This window comes from Anopheles nili, chromosome 3, assembly GCF_943737925.1.
Source record: "Anopheles nili chromosome 3, idAnoNiliSN_F5_01, whole genome shotgun sequence".
Classification (NCBI taxonomy): domain Eukaryota; kingdom Metazoa; phylum Arthropoda; class Insecta; order Diptera; family Culicidae; genus Anopheles; species Anopheles nili.
The window spans coordinates 34,909,436-34,925,471 of NC_071292.1; the positions used below are offsets into that span (position 1 = coordinate 34,909,436).

The window sequence follows — 16,036 nt, forward strand, 5'->3', positions numbered from 1 at the left end:
TATATATATCATACATCTCGACTGCGAACTAATGATTAGTTCATCATACTAAGGATTCATATTTCTGTCAAATAGTAGAGCGTCGCGGCTACTACGAGTTTGTGTAAGGTTAGCATTCCGTTACATTTATCATTTTGTTCTCCGTTTTTTGGTTGCCTTTGTTTGTTTTTTTTTCGCTTATTTGTTGTATCAATCACGAGCCTTTCGTAGTAGATTCAGAAGCGAAATAGTAATAGCGATACGAGTAATCTGGTGAGCCAGTGAGGGAGATCTTGAAACATTTTTCTGTTCTAATCATTTCATTGGTTTAAAGTTACTTAGAAATAGAATCATCTTGTTATACGCAATGGTCTCGCTCAGATTTGTTTTTTTTTGTAACGAATAAACGCCGCTTGATTCCGTTGATATTTGCTACACGGTTTTCCACCCGTTATTTCTTACGGAAAGCTTCGCCACTTTGTTATGCTACAGAATGGTACGAATACGTTTCGTTTTCTTCGAAATATTGGAAGAAACAAAAAACGCACTCTCCTCACGCTCTCCCAAATGATCATAAGCTTCCAGCAGCGAGCTTCTGTCGGAGGAGAGTATTTTCAAAACAAATAAGAATTTGGTGTTGTAACAATGTAAAAATCATAAGCATACACGATGAAAACTGTTTCACACTTTTCAGATGCCTTTTCACCTTGTTCCCATTAAACGATCATTGTTTATTTTAGAAATAAACAAAGCGCCTTCGAGCACATTGTGGAGTCACCACCACAATTGCTATTCGCTATTTGTTGTTTGATTAGTTTAGTGTTTTGATTAGCGCAAAATTGTTTGCCGAGTTTGCAACTAAATCCGACCGTGCATGTTACTTGGCATGAGCACGAAGCTTTACTGAAAATCAGGCTGTGTACGATACGCTAGAGCATTTTTCTTTTCGTAATTACGCTGCTTCCCGGTTGACCGGTGCGGTGCGATTGCTTTGAGAATTGAGCTGGTCATACGCAACCGTAGTAATGCTCGTATGACGAATATTATATGCATTATGTTTAACTCTCCGTGACGTTAATGCAGGGTGCGAGTAACACATTGTCATCGTGATCTCGGAGCAGTTTGCGGTTCATCAGCAAACGGAATCCATGCTGCTGGGGATGTTGATGAGCCACCACAACTGCTTTAGAGGAGGGTGGCTCTTCCTTGGGATCACCCAAAGCCGGTGTCGTTTTACATGGTGCTACTCCGTTCGAGGCACCCTTGCCCCGCAGATAGTTAAACAACGATTTGCAGTTGTTGTCGAGGGTCTTGAAGGAGCACGAAATCTTATATCTAATGTTTTTCTCACCCAACAACGTGTTGTCAATTGACTTCAGGCAATCTGCTAATTGGTGTGCCTGCTGCTTCTCCTCACAAACATCGGTGCTGATAGTACTACTGCTAGTCGACTGCATCGTACCGGTCGCTGGGGAGGAATTATTAAATTTGCTATCTAGACCGGTCTCGTAGAAAAGACTCTCCAAGCTGGCGCTTAGTGACTCGAGGCGCAACAGGCTTGATTTCATTAGGTTTCGTTCGTGTCGTTGCTTCCAAAGCTTAGGGTACCTTACAAGCTGCTTTTGCATTTGCTGCTGTTGACTATTGAGCTGCTGATGCTGCTGATACTGTTGATACTGCTGATGCTGCTGATGCTGCTGATGCTGGTTTTGCTGTAGGTGATGCTGTTGCTGCTGCTGCTTCTGTTGATGTTGCTGCTTCTGTTGATGCTGCTGCAAGTGTGGCTGACGGTACTGCTGCTGTGATGGAGTAGTGCAGCGGTCTTGAAGCGTTAGTGTTGAGCTACGTTCCGTAACACTAGTGGCGACGTTTACAAATTGGTTACTGGTTACTAAATTCTCGTTTTGTCACTGAATTTCGCAGAAGCTAATCTTTTGCGATTCTTTCTGCTCCTCACCCATGCTGATGTCTTCCTCTTTTGGTGATTCTGCCCCGCAAGGTACTCCGCTTTCGCTAGGAGGCCCCGGGGGGCAGGCTGATTGTCACCGAAGCGCAAGCGTGGATATCGGCGGTGGACGTACTGGTTTGTTTTCGAGGATGCGCTCTATTTCCAGCATCACACCGGTCGATAGCCGTGGCAGTAACTGCAAGCCCGGAAAAGAGTCAACAAAAAACATATATATCATTTTGTTAGAAACTTCTACCTTCATAAGTAGTGATTTTAATCACAAAATTTTCTACAATTTGCTTTGAAACGAGAGGCTGCTGATAAAGCAAAACAACAAGATGCTATCATAATTTGCGAGAAAATTTGAAAAAGCTTCTACCCACTCATCGCTTTGATACGCTTTGATGCTCAACATAATGCAAATCACGATGCGATAAACGACATTTTCAACCATCTATTACCTGTAGCGCTTGCAAGCTTTGATGCAGTTGTTCCGGTGAGGTTGCACCGAGCAGCAAACATTGTACTGGTTCATGCTTCAAGGACCACGCTATGGATAGCTGCACGGCATTGCAGCCCAGCTTTTCCGCTAAGTTGCTAATGTCCCTCGCTTTGTCGTATAATCGCCGCGCTTCGTCCTGCAAATCCTTACGCAATTGTGACATAGCGGCCAGATGGACGAATGGTGGAAAGAGAGAAAAGAAACAAATATGTACGCTACAGTGCGGTCTGGTCGAAGATCGTGCTCTTACTTCTTTGTTTACTTCGTCCTCTATCCAGGAGTAGCTTTGGCTTTTGCTCTTCAGCGAGCCTTTCGGGATCCAGAGCTTTTCCCCGCTTTGGGCGTCTCCCAAGCACATCGACAATGGACCCCAGGCCATAAATCCCACACCTATTTTGTTGTACATTTCTGGCAGGTAGAGTTCGGCCTTTTCTCGACAAAACATGTGATATTCTGATTGCTCCACGATGGGCGTTACGCAATTGAACTGCCGGCAGTTGGTGTAAGCCTCCATTATCTAGTTAAATGAGGACAAAACAAGTGGATTAGATGTGCTAAGTCAATTATGAGGTGTGTTGAAAGCGGAGAAGAAAAAAAAAGGACAGAAAACTACCTCTACCGGAGACCAGCGAGCGGTTCCCCAATACATGGACCATCCTTGAGAAATAACGTAATTCATTGCACGGACGATTTCTGTGGATAAATGAAATAATCGGTTTAAGTTTAGTACAAAATTTGGCACAGCATTTGAAAATGGTAAAATTAACAACGAACATATTTTTATTCATTTACACGGTATACGCAAGTAAGTAAAAATATGCCTGCTGCCGGAACCTCTCTCAATCGTACCTTCCATTGGACACATCGAATCTGCCTTGTGCACCAGTATGACGTCGATGTACGGCAGCTGCAACCTTTGCAGACTCGCTTGGACACTTTCAATGATGTGTTTTCTAGATAATCCTCGCTCCTCGGATCTGGCAAAGATTAAAAGCATGGTTAACATATTAAAAATAGAACTCCATGCACGCACTCATCTGCAAAATGTTGCCACCTATTGGCGGCTCTTACTTTGTGCTCCAATAAATTTTTGTTATTATAACGAAGCTGGTACGTTTCCATCCTGCCTTTTGAACGATCTTTCCAAGCTCGATTTCAGCGCGTGTACCTGTACCAAGGGGGTGGCGTAAGGAGTAATACGATATGTATATGCTTCTCATTTATTTATGGTTCAGTACATTATCCATGCACCTACCTGAATGCGCTTCGGATAGATCGAATAAATTGATTCCGCTATCCACGGCCAGCCGAAGGATAGCCTCGGCTTGCTCCTCCGATACACCCGGTGAGAATATGGGCCATGTGCCGAGGCCGACGTTCGAAACGCGCAGTCCACTTTTGCCAAGATTTTTGTAACGCAAACCAGGCGTGGTGGTCGCATTGCTGCGTATTTGTATGGCCGGATTGGACCCCAAGCTTGTAGAACGACCTTGAATGTGTTGGGGTTGCGAAAAAATATTAGGACAAAACATTTATTAAACTCTCTTTCGTTTCACGCACTCTGTGCTGGTGCTGGCTGATTCGCTAAGTGTTTAAATTTACTATTTTACATCGGTAAATTTACCAACGAACGCTCGTTTTTAAACATATATTCTTTTAGTAAAATAATAAAAATGATTTTTTCTACCAAAACTAGTAACACTCACCGAAATCAAGTTGAGCTGTCGTGCCACTAAACTCCTCCATACAATCAAGTGAAGCTATAGGAGCACGGCACCTGGAATAAATCAATCAAACGTAGGGAAAAGGGGCCACAGGAGTGTTGGGTTGGATTTGGTGAAGAAAGAAAAAAAGGACCATTAATTGCTGCAGCAATAATAACTAGGTACAATATGGAGCGCGGCTAAAATCATTTCTAAAAGCGCGACGAAATGAATATAGTACGAAGTACATTATTAATGCTTTCGAGTTTTGCATTCATGTCTTACAAATGCAGGAAAAGTGTATCGTAACCGACAACGGTACGGAGTGTACTGATTCAAAAATATACCATCCATTGCGTATTCTAACGATTATGAATGCTGAAAATTTGAACGTGTGCCATTCGAATGTTGCTTGCGCTGGCCGTAGTGATTGAATTATCGGAAAAAAAAATCCTGATCCCGGTGGATAATATGGTTATTTCGCCGCAATGTTGGGCAAAAGGAAAATCCACCCGTAAGGCGACTGCTAATATTAACCATGGCGCTGCTCTACTGTACTCTACGGTTCGCGGTATCTAATTATAAACGGAAGGTAACGAAAATGATGAGAATTCACCCTCATGGTTCAACATTTTTGTCAACTTTGGCTTCTGCCGAGAACGAAGATCAGCAGCGCGCGGTTCTATAGCTCGGCTAACTTTGATACATGCCGCTAGGATGTGTTTTATGTTTGGCCGGTGTATAAGCTATGGTGAAGCACTATCTCTACATTCCGTAACGATATTCGACAAATATCTTGTGTGCATGGATGCCCAGCAGCCCTTAGAACACATTTCAAAATCGACCCACTGTGAGCCATAGGAAGGAAAGAAAAAAGCGGTGCACGGAGTACTCAACAATCGTCTCATTTTCTCACTGTCCTCAAAAACTCAGTTGTAGGAATTTGTACCTGTAGATTGTAACCGGATTTGAATCCTCACTAATATTGTCATTGTTAACGTTATTGTCGTTATTAGTTTTTGAAGCAACATTACATAACACGATCGACATACCGGAAATGTCCTTTTCCTACAAAATTGCTTATCCACCAAATTTCACTTTTCGCCGATTCTAGATCATCAAGGTATCAAGGAGAAGATTTTTTTTCTCTCTTTTGAACTGCCACTGATGTTGATGACTGTGACTTTGGTTGGTGGTGACGACAACGACGGCGACTACGGCGGCGATGACCACGACGACGGCAAAGACGAGGAAAACGGCGAACGGACGAGATGATTAGTGGCTCGAGCCAGCAGTGACGACAGTTTAGCCGTTCGTATCGAATCTGCTCACACGTCAGGGCTCAGAGTGCACAAAATTAACACAACCATTCACATATTCACGCACAAACGCCTACACTCGAGTGTGGGTAGAAAAGGGGGGAGGGTTGAGCGCACGAACCGGTGGTGAGCGCTAGCAGATCTGTCTCGTGTGCGAGATGTGCCCGTTTCAAAATCCCACCACTGCAGGACGCAAGGAGTTAGAAATGTCGCATACGAGTAAAACTGCACTACTTTTCCGAACGCGACGGAAGAACCTTCTCGCCCGAGAAAACTCCCAGATCGCATGCTTACCAACTGGTGGCTTTGGGGCAAGAGTGACAAACTTAGTATGCTCTGCATTCACTAAAGCAAACCATGAGATGAGATGAAGCTACTGTGGGGACAGACAGAGCATAAGATGAAAGAGATATAAGTAAATCTATGAGAGATTATAAATGCGTGAATAATACTAAAAAATCCCAGCGATAGAGAGAGAGAAAGAGAAAGAGAGAGAGAGAGGGATAGTAAAAAGAAGAGCGAATGAGAGATTTAGAGAGCACCGGTAGAGAGAGAGGTAGAGAAGAACTGTGCATACAATAAAAGTGAAAAACAGAGATGGCGTTTCAAGTGTGACAGGGACAGTAGAAACGAAAGAAAGAGAGCACATTTATGCTCCATTATAAAGTATGCTACAGCAATCGGAAAATAATAATGCGTAAGCGAGATGCAGCAACAAAGCAAATGGGAGGGGGGGGGGAAATAATGGATCATAAAAAGGGAGTCCACTAAAAACATGTACAGATTTCATAATTAATCCGGTTATGCTGCTATGGCTAGTGCTACGAATGGTTAATGGTTGGTTAAACCAACAGTACACCATTTTCACTGTGCCGTTAAACCGCTTGAATGGAAACGGATACAAAACTAAACGAGTATCCTGACAAGTATTTTGGTCCGTTAGCTACTATAGCTTGCTCGTTTCACCGCTACGGCAGAGGGTTCACCATTTTTGTTCACTCCCAGCGCACGTTCGCACACGTTCCAAGCATTATTGTTACTTTTCTTTTGCTTCCATAACGTCAGAAAACCGCACAATCACCATGCGTTTTGAAGGACATTCTGAATTTGAAATTGATTTTTCTCACCATGCCAACGGTAACGGAAATGCTTTTGCCATAGAAGTCCTTATTCACAAAGAAACGCACCGCATGACGCTCGCCAGCACCGCATCGATTTCCGCTGCAGGTTCTGGGGCGACTATGAATAACTTAAGGATAATTATGCTTATGTAACAACGAACTCCACTCCGCATTCATCGAGCAAACAACATTTTGTGTCTCATCCTTGCGGTCGCCGTCGTCGTCACCGTTTTGCGCTCGTCGATGTTGTCGTTTTTCTTTTTTCTTTTAATCAGCACCACCTAATCCAACGTACAGACAACGGCATCCTTCGCACGAACGTTTTGTACTTGATGATTCTTCGTATTCTTCGTTATGCGACAGAACGGCGGCGGATTCTTACTGTATCAAAAAAATCGAACTCATACGCACAATTACACGGATACACAATTCACAAACACGTTCGAATAGTTGATCACTAGACACCAAACCGGAACGAAACAAATAATAAATCAAACTTTTACATAACACTTCGTAACAAGACGGAAGCAAAACACGACGTTGCGGCAATACGACGGTTGCGAACGCATTGAATTTTCTGCTCCATGATGTTTATTTCATATCGTGCTCACTGTGCGAGCCGCGCACTAGCATAATCTGTACCGAGCTGGAAAACACTGCGCGAGACTGAGAACACCGTCAACCAGCACCGAGATAAGGAGAGACCAACCGGAGAGAGACAGAAAGCAAGTGAGAGTGAGAGAGCAGCGAAAATTTGTCGCTTGTCTCCTGAGAACATGGTATCTAGCTGGATTCGTGTTTGCTCACGAGAGACAATTTTACAAAACAACATATTGCACCAAAACTCGGGACGGAAATGCAGCTGGACGTTGCTTCACGAATTTATGCTTCGTAAACCTGGGTAACCCTGTCTACTTAGTAAGTTCTTTTGTTGATTAAAAAAGACCGCTGGTTTGGATCAATCTGCATTAGACATCGATAAGCGATATCCTGGGCATGGTGGAGAGTGGTCTTTTAAGAAGAAAGAGAAATCCACCGGCACTAGGAACACTATCGAGTTTTATCGTAAAAATTTACAGCACATTTTTCCAATATCAAGCAGAACGGCAACCATTGAATAGAATTTGCGGCTGTCTCACCAAAAGAATCCATCGCTCTCCAAAACTATATCCTCGGTTTTTTGTTTAGCAATTTCACATAGCAATGCTTACGATAAAATTAAAGTTGTAAATATAAGTGTATATAAATATGCAGAACGTACATCATCTTGTGGCAGGCGTCCGACTGCGACTGAGAGTATATTGTCGAGATTTCGCTTTCAGTGGAATCCTGGCGACCTTTGGGAAAGTCTTGCAGGTGTGTTGCCTCCGGGAATCCTTTTTCCGGCGGTGTTTTGTGTGACGAAGCTACCACAAAGCCGGAACCGCGTTGTTCATCCTGCAATTGGTTTGGACGAGAAATTGTCGCATTAAAACACATGTGTTTAATCCGCGTTCTTGAGTTTTGCTTAATAAACAAAACGTCACGTTCTTGTACACTAGCGAGTGGATAATACGAGTACTAACAGAGTTTTACCGGGTTTGTTTGCAAACTTTTTTACGATTTTTAGCGTAAAAGCTTGTTTGCTGATGACTCTTGCGGCTTCAATCTGTTCCAGCCGAAGTCTTTTCACTTGACCGTAAAATTTATATCGATTACCATGCCCACCCTGACATGTGCATTCGCTTTCGAACTGGTCGGGAAGAGGAGCGAGCGCTCTCGTACGGGAAAACAAGTAGGCGCGTGCGGGCCATATGCATTATTGAACGAGTTGGCCCATTGCCCATATTTTGCAAAAGCATGGCCGTCACTATGCACAAATGACATTCAACATTGTGGACAGCATAGGAAAACATTGGACTAAGCTAAATGAACTAAACAACATTTCAAATGGTCTAAACAAATTTCTTCACGTTGAATCTGTTAGTACCGACTGCATAATAAATATCTAGAAATGTGCAAGCTTTGTGTGTGCGTGTGTGTATGTGTGTGTGTCAGCTAAATGGCACTGAAATGTTCGTGGCAGTTTGCCAACAGGTGTGTGCACCTGTTCTGGCACCTGTACGATTGGCCCCGGAACCGTAGCATGGGGAATTGGAATTTACCTCTTTAGGTGTAACTGGTGCTGGCGTGCTGCTAGGCAAATTGTCCATAAGAGTTAAGGTCACAGCCCCGAATGGCGTGTCCTCGAGAAGCGGTGATTTGACACCGGTGACACCGGGTGACTTTTCTTCTCCTACGGCGGTCGGTGGTGTCCTTCCGGGCGTTGTCGCCGTGTTTCCCTCTACGCACGAGGTCTCCGTCTGCCGGTACAGTCTGTCACCACCGGAACTGTTCGATGGCGGAGGAGACGTGGCACCGACAGTTCCGCCCGTTGTTGCAGCCGCCAAGGCTGCGGCTTGCCTTTCCGATCCTAGCTGTGCCTGGCGTTCCCTCTCCTGGGCCCTGCGCTGATTCAACAGCTCATTGTCCAGTTGACGTATTTCTCGGGCCTCACGCTACGAATTGAAAATACAGGATGCAGTTTGGTAGTATTTTTTTGCTTTTTGTTCTTCACTGAACGGGCGTTAGAAGCCGTAGAATGGTACCTTGCAATTAGCGGCATCAAGCTTCTGTTGCTTGTGGTGTTGCTCTCGGTCCGAAGATTCATTTTTCTGTCGTTCTTTTTGCTTCTCTTCGTCTGCTTGCCCTGTTTGCAGTGGGGAATTGATAAAAATAAAACACAGTGAAAAAAGGACGATACACGAATCATCTGATGCTGGTTATATCCACACCCCCTGCATAATTATCTCGTGCCGAAATAAACGTAGGCACTAAAGACTCTCAATGGGCTCATAACTACCAGCATATATGCAATTTTGTTTATATTTAGTAGCATTCATTAGATTTAACTTACTTGAAGAACTTCCACCAGACGCCCCTGGTGGCGGAAAGGAGAACCAAAACTGATGAGCCAGTTTGATATTCACTACAATGAGAGAGTGTACTATGGTTATTTATTCGGTTTTCGTTCACCAAATTACAGCACTGCGATCCATCAAAAGTCTGGTGAAAATTATCTCTATCACTAAAGAAACTGCGCTCGTTCTAGGTGTCAGCTCGATACGGCACGGATACAGACGATCTTGCGTGTTTCACCCACAGCAATAAAAAAAAAGCTTGCAAAAAAAAATCACGAAGGGTGTAGCTGCTCTACGCACATCACGACACAGTACACCCGCGAGCTGCCTGCAGGTGGACCTGTTGTTAAATAGTTTTCTTCATCTTTCACTCACAATCGACTGGTGGACACGTTCAACAAGCTGTTTTCGGTTCGCCCGATACACTCTCGTTTAGCTATGGCTTCTTTAAAGGTTGCATTGAAAAATCGCGATAAATGTATGATAACAAAGACGAAGAAAAAAGAAGCAAAAAAAAAACAAAGAACCACCTATCTCGTGACTCGCGAGCAAAAGATCAGCGAGGAGTCTTTAAGACACTAAACTAAGGCGTACGGCGAAAAACGGATCAATCTGGAAGTCGCCCCAGCCGTGAAAAGCTACACAAAAACCCTACAGCAAACGTCCCACTTGGTGTCAAGCAATTTGCTTCGGCAAAGCAACAGTTTACTCTCTTTTTTTAACTTACATAACTTTGTTTCAGGTCAAAATAAACGAATGAATTTTTCTAACAAACCCGAACCACCGACCGACCACCGGAATGTCTCCTGTGACCTAAGTTTACGGTGGTGGCCCCCCGTACGCATGCGTCACAAAACCGTTACTTTATAAATATAACTATCATACGTACGCGTGATGGCGGCCCGATTGTGAGGATTTCTGCGACACTTGTGGCGGTTAGTTTGCACTCGACCAAGACTCTGAAAAGCGGCTAGTAACGGTTGCGCTTAAATAACCGTTGCAGAAAAAATACGGCAAACCCTCATGTAGCATAGTACGAAGAGAATTAGGGAGGAGATGTCCTTGCGATCAGTTTGAAATCCATCAGTCGATGTATTATCATGTCCCAATTACTTCTGTGTGGTGCTAGCTAATAAATTTGTCAACTATAAATACAGTTAACATAAAATTAGCATAGTTCTGAAGGGAACATTGTATGGGTATATTGCTAATCGTTTATAGTCGCTAATCCATATGGAAGATTCCATATGAATTATAAAACAGCATTACAACGTCAAGTTGAGCATACATACAATCGTTTGCTGTTCAAAGATGACGGTTGTATCCAGTGTATTTCACTGTAAAACATATGACTCTAGTTAGTCATTTAATGACAAAATCCATCGGGTCCTAGTGACTTTAATTTACTGCACGGGGGCGTTACGAGGTCTGAAACCGTTATGTTCCTTTCTTCCCTTCCCTTCTTCTTTTATTCTTTAGCAGATCAAAGAATACTGTTTGAATCTCTATTTCCCTCATATTAACCATGCGCCTCCATCGGCTAAAGGAGTTGTTACTTGGCCGTGCACTCTAGTTTACATTTACGATTTTATATGTAATCGCTCTGCATGGTGGTGACATGACGAAACAGGAGTTTATTTATGAGATCCTTATAAATTTGAAAGATGCTCAGTATTTCAAACCCCTCAAAAGCATAACGTAATAAGTTTAAGCAAACAAAATTTTCTACAACACAATCTCATGATATCGTTTACGTTCAATGAGAAGATAGTTTTTTCTGTTGATGGTTCTATACCTGGTATATGTCGCCAGTATCTAAAAATGCTTTCATATTTCAACTGACTCTTAATTTTATCAATTCAACTAACCAGAGCTTATTCAAAGTTAAGCACTTCGGGCTTATAATATAAACTCATGTTTAGTAGTTTCGCTAAAAACAAACGTCATTGAAAATAATCAAACCGGTACTCAATAACAAAACATAGAAATGTTTACATCACATTGAATAATTATTAAAACTGTGATCATTTCAAATGTTTCAGATATAGTTTTCATTTAGTAAGTATTTTCATATTTATCATTACACAAGTGTCGTAGAATTTTTGTATACTTATGTTCCCAACATGCTGAACAAGGCCCGCTCGATATGCACATATCAGTTCGAAATTAGTGGTGATGAATGTTTTTGAAATTAAAATATATTTTCAATGTTGAAAAAAAAACAACATTAAAGATAGTTCCAATAGTATCAACTCTGAAATTTTTCGTTTTTTGTTATTTGTGAGGTGATTGTACAGGAAAAATAGCGGCGTAATTGATTGTGCCATTATGCAATGTTGCAGAAAGAATAATATTGAAGTTGATCGCCAATTAAGCAAATATTTGCAAGAATACACCAATTGAATATCATTCAAAATGAGTGCAATCATGCGGTATGTAAAAAATGTTTAGTATATAATCAATAAAATTTATTACGTTTTTAATATTTATTATTTATATTAGCTTAGGGTTATCCATCCCAGCGAGACTATATCGCCGTATGTCATCTAGCAATGTTACTTCAGTACAATTGAGTGATAATTGCATCACACGTTTGAAGGAAGTCTGTAAAAATAATTCCTTCCTCAGGATTTCTGTGGAAGGCGGCGGATGTTCCGGATTTCAATACAAATTTTCCGTAGAGCAACAGCAAAGCGAGGACGATATTATCGTAGGTCATGATGGTGTAAAAGTGGCAATCGATAGCGCTTCGATCGAGTATCTCAGCGGTGCCACTATAGATTACCACACAGAATTGATACGCTCCGGGTTTCGTGTGATCAATAATCCCAAGGCAGATCAAGGTTGCTCTTGTGGTGCCTCCTTTACGGTAAAGCTAGATTGAGCCGAAGTGCATGAATTATTTAACTACTCTGTGTTATGGAAATGTAAAATATAAACGACAGTTTTAATATTTATTTCAATTTGTTTAACGTGTTCTCGTGGGGGTTTACAAAATTTCACGTTGTATTACCTTTCATATTTACATACTACAGAAAACGTATCTCCGCCTAACCGTTTCGCTAACCATTCGTTTTTCACTACAGCCAGCTTAAACGTTTCGCATTCAAATTTGGCGTACAGATTAGTATGCAACGCACGGGCCATTCCAACGATTATTAATAGGTCAACGTTATGTTGCTCGATAGCTATACAGATGTCTGAAAGTAAAAAGAAAATTGATTAATAACAATGTATTAACGCTATAACACACGCCATTTTATACCGCTGGAAAGCATCCGAAAGTCGAGGCAAGGTCCAATTTGATCGTTTCCAAACAGCAACAGCTGACGTTCTTCACGAAAGGCGTTTCGCAGGATTTCACACTCTTCGCAGCATGCAGCGATGGTCGAACTTAACTCAGAAAAAGTAATATCGTTTATTGCTGGGTTGATCGTTGCACACAAAAGAACTTTTGTTTTCCGCTTCAAAAGTTCGCGGGCTAACGGTACAATACCCAATACGAAATCTATGCCGGCATTATCGGTAAATATCATAGCACATCTGTGAGAGGACTCATGCTAAAAGTAATTTTAAATGATATCCTTCATTGTAAAAACTGCAAACTCACGTTCTAATTCTAAGTGCAACATCGTTTGATTACCTCTACCCTTGCCAGCCATGCATCCAGATCATCGATAAGCCATGGTCTTTTTTGTATTCGGTCAAGCGCCTGCTGAAGCCCAAAACCATTATTTGCTTCTAGAATTTTTGTCACAGCCTGCGCACCCCAATCGAACATATTACCTACGATAAGTGTTACGAATCGAAACTATAAAATAAACGGTTTAAAGGGCAATATTGCATCATATATGAGACATTCTGTACCTGCTAATACTCCGCGCACGATTTCCATCCACTTTTCTCGCTCACAAACTATATTGTCTAGTTGATCAAGCCGATGCTTTAGTAACCCCAGTGATGCTTTGTTTTCGATGGTCTTCTGTTCTTTCCATGGATCATCAAACCCGTACTTTTTTAGGGCACTTTCAATCACCTCCAGAAGATTTCTTATTCCTAGCGTTGTGGATTCTCTGGAAAGATGTATGGTATGTTAGAGAAGAGCTGTGTAATCACCGTGCACTCCAGCTATTACGCATTTTTACATCGAACGCTTTTCGACTCATGATTACCGTTTTCCATCCTGGAGTTCGCTGAACGTCTTCACACAAAATTCGCGGAAAGACTGTGCGCGAGCTTTCGCGCTGGCATCTTCTGGCTGACTTAGGTATGCTTGGCGTTCGAATTTGATTACCATTTCCGTGAAGCAAGCGAACCAATATTGGTTTGCTTCTGGATCCTGATAAAGATCCAGCGTGTCTGGATTGTACCCATCTACGTTTGCCAGCAGAGAACAATGCGAGAAGCCTCCGGTCGCGGATTCATTTCGCTTGGTCATGTTCTTTCTTCCTCGTACTACTACCCCTTAGATTGCTTCAAGTCTTCGTCCAAACTACTCACTGTTTATTATAGAAATAATACTAGCAATATTCATTTAAACAATTAATTTAGACTCTTTTTCGCAACATTATATATAAGCTGTGAACTGCTTTCGCGCTTTCTCTTTCACACACTTACGTCAAAGCAACCAGTTCCGACAGAAGTGTTGCCAGCCTGAGTTACATCGACGAATACGGTTTATACGGGAATATATTTTATGTTAGAACATAGGAGTACACAGCGCGCGCTGCACGCGATGAGGCAACTCTATTGAATACGTGAGCAAAGCCACTCCTCCTAGACGATTATTTGAGTTGGTTAATCCAGTACATGCATTAAGTTGTGTTGTTTTTTCAAGATAACAAACGATGAGATAAAAAGGCAAACCGTAAAAGAACTAACCTTGTTGAAACGTTTGTTTGTTATAGCCATCTGATATCACTTCTGCTATGTTAACTACGGTGATTTATCACTCGAATAGAACCGACAAACGTGTTCGCAATTGTATGTAGAAGTTGCCGTACATATGCCTATGTTTTGTGTTGTTGTTATAACCCACTTTATTAAACCTATCCATGACCCACTGGTAAATATGTTTAACCGTCTATTGGTTGCTTTTGAGCTTGTAGGTAGTTTAATGGAATGATTCCCGTTGTTTTCCTATCAGTACTAGAAGCTAGTACCCAGCCAGTGTTTAACAATTGCCGGTTGATTTGAATTTGCTTCGGAGCCACTAAAACGTTTTGTCCTGCGCGAACCGACATCTCATGTGCGTTAGATGCATCAAAATTATGCAGCGCCTGGACCTCAATTGGGTTGGTCCAAACAGCAGGATCTGTGAGTGCTGTGTAAATCAAAAAAACATATTGATTTTCAATTCTCTAGGTTCTATGAGAAGGTATAAATCATTAATGATGTCGCGTACCGTTGTCCTCGGAAGCCTTTGGGGTGAACAATTTAATTAACATGTAAGGTACGGATAACATAAAAGCCATAAAAAGTGCAGCTAGTAGTGACGATGAACGCGTTTTTGAACCGTTTGGCGCGTTTTCATTACTAGACGAAATGTTAAAAGCTTCTTTGAATGCCTCCATTGTCGGATCTGTCTTAGTTATTCGTAGTTTGTATAACAATCTGCAAGAAACGATGATTATGTAGCATATCTGAAATCTTGTCATTGTCTTGATTCAAATGCATACTTTTTATACAGCCACACGGCGGTGCGTACGATGGTCAAAGAGGACCAAACATGAGCAAAAGTTCCTTTCAAGTGAGCCAGGTTGGCGGCCACGCTTAATATAGCGCGGAATGAGCTTGTGACAGCAAAAAATGTGGAGTCCAACATTGTTGCTACATTGCCCACCGCGCCGACAAGTGACTCCAGGATTTGAAAAGCTGGACGAGAGCTTTCTTCTGCTAGCTGAATGAATCTGCAGATAAAATCAAAGTAGTGTTTACTGTACTCATTTTGATTTTCATACGACCAATACAAACCTCTGCTCAGGATAGTTGAACCCTCCCATATTACCATAACCTCCACCAAATCCTTGGCCCATGTAACCTCCGTAGTTCCTATGTCCGTAATAGTCCATTGACGAATATCCTCCATAGGGGCTATAACCATAACCAGACTGTCCAGGAAATCCGTATCGATTGCCATACATCATGTCACCCCCGCCACCTGAGAAGTGAGGTCTTGGTGGTAAGGGCGGTGGTTGGTTCGTAGGGATCACTGTTGGTGTGTTCAGTATATTCGTGTTGCTAAAAATCCTCTCTTCGTTGAACGTGGTATTCCGGAAGTTAGTCGCCATGTCTGTTGCAACGTGAATTACTATAGAATTACGTATTCCCTTATTTTACGAGCAGCTGAACTGTTATCTGTTTGATGTACCTTTGATTTAGTTATTATTGTTTTTTTACGACTGAACTTTGCTCACTTTCATTTTTTGACACTCGCATGACATTACTTGCGTATTCCATCGATGGTGCTACAGCAATGCTACACGTACACCACTGGTGGTAATGGATATTCCGGGTGTGCCGATT

General features: G+C 42.1%; 4 protein-coding genes across 4 annotated transcripts; 1 reads left to right on the forward strand and 3 right to left on the reverse strand.

The window, feature by feature from the left end:
• Positions 1-1,845: 1,845 nt before the first annotated feature.
• Positions 1,846-10,356, reverse strand: LOC128724139 (uncharacterized). Its single transcript, XM_053817904.1, is given in 13 exon segments — positions 1,846-2,123; positions 2,389-2,574; positions 2,680-2,946; positions 3,043-3,122; positions 3,279-3,406; positions 3,501-3,597; positions 3,685-3,918; positions 4,136-4,206; positions 7,834-8,009; positions 8,717-9,109; positions 9,200-9,300; positions 9,508-9,579; positions 10,239-10,356. Coding segments are annotated over 13 exon segments (2,025 nt in total). The 3' UTR covers positions 1,846-2,021.
• A 1,150-nt stretch (positions 10,357-11,506) lies between these two features.
• On the forward strand, positions 11,507-12,395 carry LOC128723171 (iron-sulfur cluster assembly 2 homolog, mitochondrial). The gene is made up of 3 exons (XM_053816885.1): positions 11,507-11,569; positions 11,797-11,943; positions 12,014-12,395. The coding sequence occupies exons 2-3, from the start codon at positions 11,927-11,929 to the stop codon at positions 12,393-12,395; spliced, it is 399 nt and encodes a 132-aa protein (XP_053672860.1). The 5' UTR covers positions 11,507-11,569; positions 11,797-11,926.
• A 125-nt stretch (positions 12,396-12,520) lies between these two features.
• Positions 12,521-13,949, reverse strand: LOC128724140 (4'-phosphopantetheine phosphatase). The gene is made up of 5 exons (XM_053817905.1): positions 13,684-13,949; positions 13,379-13,584; positions 13,155-13,297; positions 12,777-13,071; positions 12,521-12,711 (listed from the first exon to the last, which is right to left on the reverse strand). The coding sequence occupies exons 1-5, from the start codon at positions 13,947-13,949 to the stop codon at positions 12,521-12,523; spliced, it is 1,101 nt and encodes a 366-aa protein (XP_053673880.1).
• Positions 13,950-14,422: 473 nt separating this feature from the next.
• Positions 14,423-15,801, reverse strand: LOC128725395 (peroxisomal membrane protein PEX13). The gene is made up of 4 exons (XM_053819137.1): positions 15,485-15,801; positions 15,190-15,420; positions 14,916-15,124; positions 14,423-14,834 (listed from the first exon to the last, which is right to left on the reverse strand). Exons 1-4 carry the CDS (start codon positions 15,799-15,801, stop codon positions 14,587-14,589), a joined length of 1,005 nt encoding a protein of 334 aa, XP_053675112.1. The 3' UTR covers positions 14,423-14,586.
• Between the last annotated feature and the right edge of the window lie 235 nt (positions 15,802-16,036).